A 10,825-nucleotide genomic window follows, 5' to 3' on the forward strand; every position below is an offset into this window, starting at 1 on the left:
ACATTTTTTAAAGTGTTACTAGGACCAGTAGCAAAGACGAGAACTAGGAGCGCACACGTCAAAAAGTTTATGAACAGTCATTGAGGAAAAAACATCAGAAAGAGGCACTGTAAGCTACATGAGAGAAGCTCACTAGCCGTCTTGCCTCTATTATTTCTTCCAGAATAGACTGCCCTTCACTTTCCTCCATAGCTGCATCACAAACCCTGATTTGGAACCCCTTCCTCCCCCTCCAGCCACAGTTTCATTACTGAACTTTCTGGAACAAATTCTCTTGGGACTCTTGGCATTCTCTCTGTAAATTCTGTGCAAGCGACGGCGACAGAAGGGGGATTTCAAGTAACACAAGTAGGGCGAGGGGGGACCATCGGAGCCCTGGATGGCTTTCTTCAGCTGCTTTGTAATGGCCCGGAGCTCGTACGAGTCGTAAAGGCTACTGCCCCCTTTATGGGAGGGGCTTATTCGCAGCGCGGCGCTTAGGGTGTCCGCTGGAGGAGGAACTGGCCCTGGCTGTCTCTGGGTCTGGGCTGGGATGTCTCCATGTTTAGGCTTTGGTTTGGAGCAAATCATTCATCTTTTTGAGCATGGCCTGTTTTGTTTTAGCCTGGTCTTGGATCTATAGGGGGGTTCCCGTTGGTGGAGTGCTTAACAAAGGCAGTTCCATAGTATTCGACGCAACCATGTTGGCATCTTCTGTTGTGAAGTGTTGTTTGGTGTCTCGTGTTAAACGGAAGGAAACTGATCTGTATTTTTGTAATTGTAAGTTATTACAACCGTTATTGTGATTTAGATTTGGCCGAATCATGTTGTTTCTTAAGAAGAAAGTGTTAATAGTAATGATATTCTTTGTATGATAGAAACAGGCCTGGCCTATGCATAGAGGGGCCCAAAATTATTAATTATTTAAAATTTATTTTTTTGAGATGTAAATTCATTAATTTTATTTTATGATGAATTTTGTTTAAATTCATACTTTGTTTATTTTGTTATTCCATTTAAATAAAAAGATTAAATTTTTCAAGTTCACGAATTATTTTTTAATATTAGATAATAAATAATGATGTGTCATTTAAATAAGAATATTTTATTTTTATAAATTTATGAATTATTTTTTAATATTAGATAATGAATAATAAAAGGTTATTTAGATGAGAAAGTTTTTTAACTTTAAATTTATGAATTATTTTTTAATGTTAGACAATGAAAAGTGATGTGTAAAGTAGTAATGCAATGAAAAAAAAAAAATCAGAAGTGACTTTATTTTATGAAGATAATTTAATAAAATGATTTTTTAGATTATAATTTTTTTTAAAAAAAATTACACTGATCTAGTCATTAAAGAAAAAAATAAAAATAAATCAATGAATTTTAATTTATAAAATTTAATTGTGGGTTTTTTACTTTTTTGTATTTAACTTTTATGTTTTTGAATTTTTTCTTTTAGTCTATATTCTCAATTGAAAAAGATTTATTTTTTAAATTTAAATATAAAAATGTAATTAGTGATTTAGCATCTCAAAAAGCAAGCAAAGTAAATTTTATATAATTTTTAATATTTATTTATATTTATATTATTAAGAGTTATCAAAATAACTCTTATTTAAGGTCATAAATATTTTTAAACCCATCCTCAGTAGAAAATTATGAGTTTGAATTTAAAAAAAAAAAAAAGAAGCAAATGGAGGGCTTCATAACATGCTTGAGATGTAATTTGTAAAAGTTGGTTGCAATACAATGCGTTGAAAGGAATAATTTATATTTTAATGATTTTGAGCCAACCCTAAGCATCCTTTATCAAAGTCTATTTAATTAAGCATTTGAAATGCTTGGAATTCTACAACAATTCATGTGTTTGGCAACATTAAGGAGAGAGAGAGAGAGTCCCCAAATTCGACGGGTACTCCCTCACACGTGGACATTTGTATTGTGGGCTGTGATTTTATACCTGTAAGTAGCTTGATGTTTGACCAATTCTCCTTAAATAATTAAAAAAAATTGGTTTCTCTACAATCCAAAATGCTAGACTACTGGTAAGTTACCATTAGGCTCTTTACCATCAACTTAGTTTGGCCAAAGAAGCTCCATATTGGCCCAACTTATTGACAAAAAAAAAGACATTGCAATAGTTCTCTTTCTAACTCTTGTAAATTAACTTGCTTATTAAGCAGCAAATGTATCCTTTTGAATTTAAAACAATTAACTTTCGGTCACATATATTATTATCACAAAGGCATGCCTTTACAAAATCTGTCTCCTTTCTCTTTTCATTAACCACTAATAATACATGGCAAATTGGCCCTTCTAGTCAGAATGATTCTTGGACCCAAACCTTTTGGTTTTGGACTGCAACAATAAATTATATATGTGCTCTCAATTTGGTGTTCAATTTACTTATAACATGTTATAATATAGCTAGCTGTTCATTTATAACTATATATATATATATATATATATAATTGGTGATAAAAAGAGACCAATAACATGCAGCCAGCCTAAAGCATTAATGACAAGGTTGGCAAAGCCAGCCCAATTCATAATGACAGTACTGGCGATGAGTGACTTCGCATTTGAATCTATTTTTCTACCATGATCTTGTTGCTTACATTTAATTAGATACATGTGGTCATATTATGACCCACTCTCCTACAATTTAGTTTTTCTCATCACTGTAACTGTAAGCAACCCTTTTACTCCCTCAATAGAAAACCCTTTGTTTCATTGAAAACTCCAATAAGTAGGACGATATCGTTCTCAAAGTACAGATCAAGTGATTAGGTTATGATAAGTTGAGATTCACATCAATAGATTATGAGTTCAATTCTTTATCTTACACAATAATTTACCTTTTCTACGTAAAATTATATAAGAGTGATGATCCCAACAGAGAGATGTCACCTCTAAGTTGATCTAGTCACAATAACTTGCGTATTTTTAGATTTTTTTTATTAATTTATAATAAAAATCAAAAACTATAAAAATCATAATATGAAATTAAAAAATATATTTATTTACACTCCATAATCTTATACTCTAGGGATTAGATTGTTTATTTAAGTTTGTAAAATTATATGAGTGTAGTTGTACAATTTATAAGTCACAGCATATTTTTTATTTACATTAATATGATATTTTTTTTGGCTAACAGTTTGAGTATAATAAAAAAAAATGATAATTGTTTGGTAATTAAGTTTCCAAATAAAAAATTAGTGATTAATTATATTACGTGTCAAAATCAAGTTGCTTTAATTTAAAAAAAATCGATTTAAAGCACTCTTTAATTATCAAATTCAATGAAGTCTTAATAAATAAAACTTGATTATTTAAATATTATTTATCCTTTTTTCAGACGCATAAAGTTGATTTTATTTTTTATATATATATATTTTAATTTCTAATAAATAATATTACATAATACATTTTAACATGCCACCTGTCAATTTCTTATTGGGTTTTCACATGTATTAAATTTTGATAATTTTGTCCCGTAAAATTTATAATTATTAAGGTGCTCCGTGCTTGGACTTGCAATGTCGTATTCCAGCCTGAATTCTTGAAAATTAATATAAATAATGAGGTGAAAGAGACATATGCAACTGCAAGCAAGCAAAGCGCGCGCTCTCTCTCTCTCTCTCTCTCTCTCTGTATTAAAAATCACTGTTCTTCACGCTTTCCCTGCACCTTGTGGTGCCGATTTGGGGCATTTAATCAGGTACCTTCACATTCATTTGTCAAAACCCTGTTGCTTCAGCGCGAGCTTTCAACAGTTTAGACGTTTTTTGTAGCATTTTAAATCATGTATCTTCAATCTCACTCGATGCCTTCTTTGCAGCAACCACGTTGTTTCTGAACTCTAAAGCTTTCTTTGGGTTCCTACCCAGTTAGGTTAAGGTTCTCGTGAAGCCCCTTTTGGAATTGGGTTTTGTTGAAGACTCTTTTGTGTTTAATGGAACAATGGGTCTCAGTGAAAAGATGATTCTTGAAAAAGAAAAAGGAAGAATTTAAGGCTTTTGTGATTAAATATTCAATGGATTGTTTATCTGATATTTATGCTTTTTTGAGAAGTGTGTTCTGAAGACAGTAAATTGTTTGTTCTCTCATTTAAGGCAGCATTTGGTGAGGTAGCATGTGGGGGGTTGTCTTGGAATATTGATAATCACCTCCATTCCTTGCCAAGGCTGACTTTAAATGAGCTTTAATGAAATGGGAACTGTTTTCCAAACCTGATTTTAATACACTGGTTTTCAGTTTTCACTGAAGAAAAGGGTAGAATTCCCTGTTTGTTACTAAAAGGTGCCATTTGAAATGTGATCCCATTCATATTTTAAATCTGAGTGAAACTTTTCTTGGTTTGGGGGAGTCCACAGGGCTAGATCCTAGTCGGGTTTTGGTTATATAAATACGGCTTTCTCTCTTTATCTCGCTTTTCATATAGAAACCGAGGACTCTTCTTAACTGCAGAGATCATATTGATTGTGGGTGTTGCTTTGAAGTAGCGAATAAGGTAAATATATGGTATCAACATTTAGTTGGTATGGACTGCATGGCTTCATCTGTTATTTGCATCTCCTCTTTTGGGTTAATGTTTTAGTTCTCATTTACCCAACTTGCTGGTTAACCATGAATGATCGTATATGTATTAAGTTTGCAGCTGGTTTTAATTCTCTCAATCATGTTTCACATCTTGCTCTTAAATTATATTCCTTGCACAATGCGTTTTGAGTTATTTGTCCACACTTTTTGGAGAATAATCGGGGTGTTACGAACGATCCTGCCAATTTTGGACCGAGGCATTTGAAGTAATTTCCCCCCTTGTAATTACTGTTGTATTAATAGAACCCTTCTACTCAATTATAGAGATTGAGACCAACATCTCTTAGAAAGATTTGATGATAAGAGCCTAAGAAGTGAGATTGCAAATTTGTCCTCCTAAAAGATTTTGTTCTCTCTTAAATTTGATTTTTGCAGCATTTGGATCCAAAATCAGTTAAGGGCAACGGTACATATAAGTTTCTCCTTTGCAGTTTTGCCGGTTCCTTATCTGTGTCTTTAAACCATCTTCCATCCTTGCAATATCAATTAAGTGCATTGATTCCTGTTCTTTGATTCTTCTCTTCTTTAATAGTGTTGACAGCAAGAAAGGAAAAATGATTAAAATCTGTTGCATTGGCGCTGGATATGTTGGTGGACCAACCATGGCGGTTATTGCCCTCAAGTGCCCCTTGATTGAAGTAGCCGTTGTCGACATCTCAGCTGCTCGAATTGCAGCCTGGAACAGTGATCAGCTGCCAATATACGAGCCTGGTCTTGATGAAGTGGTGAAGCAATGCCGAGGAAAGAACCTCTTCTTTAGCACCGAGATAGAGAAGCATGTTTCCGAGGCTGACATAATCTTTGTCTCTGTCAACACCCCAACCAAAACTCGGGGACTTGGGGCCGGTAAAGCTGCAGATCTTACGTATTGGGAGAGCGCAGCCAGGATGATCGCTGATGTATCGAAATCCAACAAGATTGTTGTCGAGAAATCAACTGTCCCTGTTAGAACAGCAGAAGCAATTGAGAAAATCCTGACCCATAATAGCAAGGGCATAAGATATCAAATTCTCTCAAACCCTGAATTTCTGGCTGAGGGAACCGCAATTCAAGACCTTTTTAACCCCGACAGGGTTCTTATTGGGGGGAGAGAGACACCAGAGGGACAGAAGGCAATCAAAACACTGAGGGATGTTTACGCTCATTGGGTTCCGGAAGACAGGATTATATGCAGCAATCTTTGGTCCGCCGAGCTCTCAAAGCTGGCTGCCAATGCTTTCTTGGCTCAGAGGATATCATCTGTTAATGCCATGTCTGCTCTTTGTGAAGCAACTGGGGCTGATGTTTCCCAGGTTTCCCATGCCATTGGGAAAGACACCAGAATTGGGCCAAAGTTCCTCAATGCCAGTGTTGGCTTTGGTGGATCATGTTTTCAGAAAGACATTCTTAACTTGGTCTACATCTGCGAGTGCAATGGCCTGAATGAGGTTGCAAACTATTGGAAACAGGTTATTAAGGTGAATGACTACCAGAAGAACCGGTTTGTGAATCGTGTTGTTGCCTCCATGTTCAACACAATCTCAGGTAAGAAGATTGCCATTCTCGGCTTTGCCTTCAAAAAAGACACTGGTGACACAAGGGAAACTCCGGGTATTGATGTGTGCAAGGGATTGTTGGGGGACAAAGCCCACTTGAGCATATATGATCCTCAGGTCACTGAAGATCAGATTCAGCAGGATCTGTCAATCAACAAGTTTGATTGGGACCATCCGATTCACCTAAAGCCAATGAGCCCCACCTCCGTGAGGCACGTGAATGTAGTCTGGGATGCTTATGAGGCAGCAAAGGATGCTCATGGGCTCTGCATTCTCACCGAATGGGATGAATTTAGGTCCCTTGATTTCCAGAGGATTTTCGACAACATGCAAAAGCCTGCATTCATCTTTGATGGTCGAAACATTGTGAATGGTAACAAGCTGAGGGATATCGGGTTTATTGTCTACTCTATTGGCAAACCATTGGATCCATGGCTGAAGAACATGCCTGCCATGGCGTAGGACCTATATCTATATCTCTGGTTCCGGATTGGGTCATAGAACTAGAATGAACACCATGAGAAGAAGTCTTGAGTCTGAACTTTTCTTTGATACTGGTTACCTCCTTGCTATTGTATTCAACTTAGAAAATAATTTCTTGTATTTCTTTTGAAACCTCAGGCCTTATATTTGTCAGTTTTTTCATATACCTCTTTACGGAGTAATGGTAATACCAGTTAAAAAGCTTTACCTTACAGAGTCGTTTGATTGATCAGATTTTCTGCTTTTCCTTTGACGTTTGAGAAATATCATGTCTGGATACTTTACAGTGGCAACTTATGTTCCTAATTCAAGAGATTTTGTTGCCAGGACCAAAACCACAAGACGGCCGCAAATTTTGGATTTTGTTTGTGTTTTTTCTTTCATCTACTTTCTCAGCAGCCAAACAGAAGTTGTGAGGATCCAATTTCAAACCTTGGTATCAATATGCTCAAACCCAATTTAGTTCCAAACCTGAGTTTTAGCTGTGGATTCAACTAGAGCCAACCTTAGTTGCAAAATTACCAAATTCAAACCAGGAGCACATTTGATTTTCAGGGCTGTAAAATCTGGCAAAAAGCCACTACTCAAGTGGTTGTGAGACAATTTTCTGCAGTGTAGGTGTAGGCTATTGGAACCCAACACCTATTGACTCTATTCTAATTAGTAGTGCATCACATAGTATGGTGCATCTATCAGTGTTTGAATTTCAGGCTATTACTGTGAGGATGAAACCATGTCTGCCAGAGCAGATGACACCAGATGCAGAAAAAAGGGAAAATTCTTCTTATTTATTTTCTTGTTCTTTGAGTCGACAGTCTGTGAATTTATACTGTTAAACTAATATTAACCTAAAAATATAGAGCAAGTCAAAATGAAACACTAACAGATTTTAATAAATTTATCGTTTGTCCGTTGTCATAACCTTTTTGCAAGAAAGTGTGTAATACCCCGAGAGCCCAGAGAGATTAGTATATATCGAGGATAGTGTAAGAAAGGAAACAACACCAGCTGGATACCTTTTGGGCTGAATGTTGGCAAAGAACTCCCAAGTTAAGCGTGCTTAACCTGGGGTAATCCAGGGATAGGTGACCCCCCTGGGAAGTTCGTGTAGGCCCATCAGGGTAAGTTGTTCCGGTTCTTCCTATCGCTCGAGCGGGATGTTACAAAGTGAGTAACGATACTGCATAAAAATATAACCTACGCCTGACCCTTGCAGAGTTTGGAGCCTTGTCCTTTGGAAAGCCGTTTTTATGTTTATACTTATATGATTTTAAATGTGTAAGAAGAAGAAGAGAATTAGGGAAGAAAAGAAGAGAGGAAGAAGATCAAGAGAGAGGGAAAGGAGGCTAAAACTAAATGATAATTCAAACTTCTAAACAAATCTATGAATACAATAAAAGATAAAATCTAAATAAATCTTATCGAAATGAAATATGAAACATAAAGTCTAAATTAATAAATTTGAATGAAACTCAATTCCCAACACCAGATATTAATACCATATTATTAATTTGGATGTTGCTTGTAACACATTTGAACAAATTGAATGACAAAAACCAAGATAAAATGTGTTTCTTGCCAACAGTCAAAAGTGGGAATTTGTGAATTAAAATGGTGGTAAGGAGTGAGGGTCAAAAGTAAAATTTGTTTATTAATATTTTATTTTGTGCTATTGGATTTGATTCCTCAATAATTAGGCCGAATGCAATTTCAAGTTCAACAGGTCATATTGGTTTCTCCTAGGTAGTTCCACCAGATACTTTTCCATGTCTTCAAACATCTCCCAGCTGTGAAAGACGTAAGGTTCTATATTTTGTCATTTCACCAGACTCAGTACCTATATATAGTCGTGAACCTAGAATGAGAAGGCAAGCCTTGAGATAAACAAGTTCTTCCTGTTCAGAGCAGCAAAAGAGATAAAAATGGTGAAGATCTGCTGCATTGGAGCTGGGTATGTTGGAGGGCCAACAATGGCAGTCATTGCCCTGAAGTGCCCCACCATTGAAGTAGTTGTTGTCGACATCTCCGTCGCTAGGATAGCCGCCTGGAACAGTGACCAGCTGCCCATATATGAGCCAGGCCTTGATGAAGTCGTGAAGCAATGCAGGGAGAAGAACCTCTTCTTCAGCACCAATGTTGAAAGGCACGTCTCAGAAGCAGACATCATCTTTGTTTCAGTCAACACCCCGACCAAAACCAGGGGACTAGGGGCTGGAAAGGCAGCAGACTTGACATATTGGGAAAGCGCTGCCAGGATGATCGCTGACGTATCGAAATCCGACAAGATTGTGGTCGAGAAATCAACTGTTCCTGTGAAAACAGCAGAGGCAATCGAGAAGATCCTCAACCACAATAGCAGAGGCGTCAGCTTTCAAATTCTGTCGAATCCGGAGTTTCTTGCAGAAGGAACTGCAATCCAGGACCTTTTTAATCCTGACAGAGTTCTCATTGGGGGAAGAGAAACCCCTGAGGGCCAGAAGGCAATCAAGGCATTGAAAGATGTTTATGCTCATTGGGTGCCCCAAGACAGGATAATTTGCACCAATCTCTGGTCGGCCGAGCTCTCAAAGCTGGCTGCCAACGCCTTCTTGGCTCAGAGGATTTCATCCATCAATGCCATGTCTGCTCTGTGTGAAGCAACTGGGGCTGAAGTTTCACAGGTTGCCAATGCCATAGGCAAGGACACGAGAATCGGCTCCAAGTTCCTGAACGCCAGTGTCGGGTTTGGAGGATCATGCTTTCAGAAGGACATGCTCAATTTGATCTACATATGCGAGTGTAATGGCCTCACTGATGTTGCAAACTATTGGAAGCAAGTCATCAAGGTGAACGACTACCAGAAGACCCGATTTGTGAACCGGGTTGTTTCCTCCATGTTCAACACTGTTTCAGGCAAGAAGATTGCCATTCTCGGCTTTGCCTTCAAGAAAGACACCGGCGACACAAGGGAAACTCCAGCAATTGATGTGAGCAAGGGGCTACTTGGGGACAAAGCCCGGCTGAGTATATACGACCCTCAGGTTACAAAAGATCAGATTATGAAGGATCTGTCCATGGACAAGTTTTACTGGGACCATCCCATCCACCTGCAGCCGATGAGTCCTTCCTCCGTGAACCAAGTGAGTGTAGCTTGGGATGCTTATGAGGCCACCAAGGATGCTCATGGCCTCTGCATTCTCACTGAATGGGACGAATTCAAGACGCTGGACTACCAGAGGATCTTTGACAGAATGCGAAAGCCTGCTTTTGTGTTTGATGGCCGAAACATTGTGGATGTTCAGAAGCTGAGGGAGATTGGATTCATTGTCTACTCCATTGGGAAGCCACTGGATCCATGGCTCAAGGACTTGCCTGCCGTGGCCTAAGGTGAAGAATGTGGGAAACTTTTAACTCGCTTCAATCTCAGAAATAATTACATTAAGAGAGACAGGTTCTTGTCCTTCTAAATGTCTCTTTACTTCAATGCCCCATCAGCTCTAATATTGAATCATAAATTTGCTTCTGTAGCCTACCTTCTCACCTGTGATACATATAGTTAGTTTCACAGTTGTGTTTCCTTCTTATGTAATGTGGTGATAATGAAACTTGAAAAGCTTTATTCTTATCCAGCACATAGCTTGATGCATAAGAGGAAATGAAAAAAAGGAAAGACTTGTTTCATATCCCAACAGAAATTAAAGCCTAAATGATCTAAATACTGGCCACAGTGCATCGCCTATAGATTCGTATCTACCGTTGACCACAAACTTGGATAAAGGAAGGTGGTTTTGTTAGGTAATTGACAACAATGCAATTATTGGTCTTTCAGAGATCATGAATGAAATTGATGAAAATTAAGTTTATGATATTTTATGATATATAATAACTTAGTATATAGTTTATGATATTTTGGAGACTTCTCGCTTTGCGAAGATAGGAGAAAAGTTATATTTATACGTAATTATTTATTACCTTTAAAATGAAATTGTCAATCATCGAGTTATCAATTGGATAACTAAAAGGGATATTAATAAGAAAACTTTTGTCATCTAATTGAAACATAAGTATCCAACAGTGTTTGACCACTAAACATTGGATATTCGTTTCAAATTATAGTAGTAAGCAAATCAATAATACGAATTTATCATTTTTATGAAATAAACATGATAAGAATTTATTTGTCTGCTTAAATCAAATCAAGATTACCCACCTCTTTTGAACATAAACATGGTTACCAA

The 10,825-nt window shown here is 37.1% G+C and overlaps 2 protein-coding genes across 7 annotated transcripts; both read left to right on the plus strand.

Annotated features, from left to right (window-relative positions):
- Positions 1 to 3,525: 3,525 nt before the first annotated feature.
- On the plus strand, positions 3,526 to 6,842 carry LOC127792784 (UDP-glucose 6-dehydrogenase 1-like). Of its 6 annotated transcripts, XM_052323369.1 has the most exons (3): positions 3,619 to 3,709; positions 4,966 to 4,996; positions 5,123 to 6,841. In XM_052323369.1, the coding sequence occupies exon 3, from the start codon at positions 5,145 to 5,147 to the stop codon at positions 6,585 to 6,587; it is 1,443 nt and encodes a 480-aa protein (XP_052179329.1). In that variant the 5' UTR covers positions 3,619 to 3,709; positions 4,966 to 4,996; positions 5,123 to 5,144; the 3' UTR covers positions 6,588 to 6,841. The 6 variants fall into 6 exon arrangements, with proteins under 6 accessions (XP_052179323.1, XP_052179324.1, XP_052179326.1 ...); XM_052323363.1 differs by lacking the exon at positions 4,966 to 4,996 and having other exon boundaries at positions 3,526 to 3,709; positions 5,123 to 6,842; XM_052323364.1 differs by lacking the exon at positions 4,966 to 4,996 and having other exon boundaries at positions 3,526 to 3,709; positions 5,132 to 6,842.
- A 1,634-nt stretch (positions 6,843 to 8,476) lies between these two features.
- LOC127793066 (UDP-glucose 6-dehydrogenase 5-like) lies at positions 8,477 to 10,247 on the plus strand. The gene has a single exon (XM_052323831.1). The coding sequence runs from the start codon at positions 8,531 to 8,533 to the stop codon at positions 9,971 to 9,973; it is 1,443 nt and encodes a 480-aa protein (XP_052179791.1). The 5' UTR covers positions 8,477 to 8,530; the 3' UTR covers positions 9,974 to 10,247.
- The last annotated feature ends 578 nt before the right edge of the window (positions 10,248 to 10,825 follow it).

This window comes from Diospyros lotus, unplaced genomic scaffold, assembly GCF_014633365.1.
Source record: "Diospyros lotus cultivar Yz01 unplaced genomic scaffold, ASM1463336v1 superscaf1, whole genome shotgun sequence".
NCBI lineage: Eukaryota > Viridiplantae > Streptophyta > Magnoliopsida > Ericales > Ebenaceae > Diospyros > Diospyros lotus.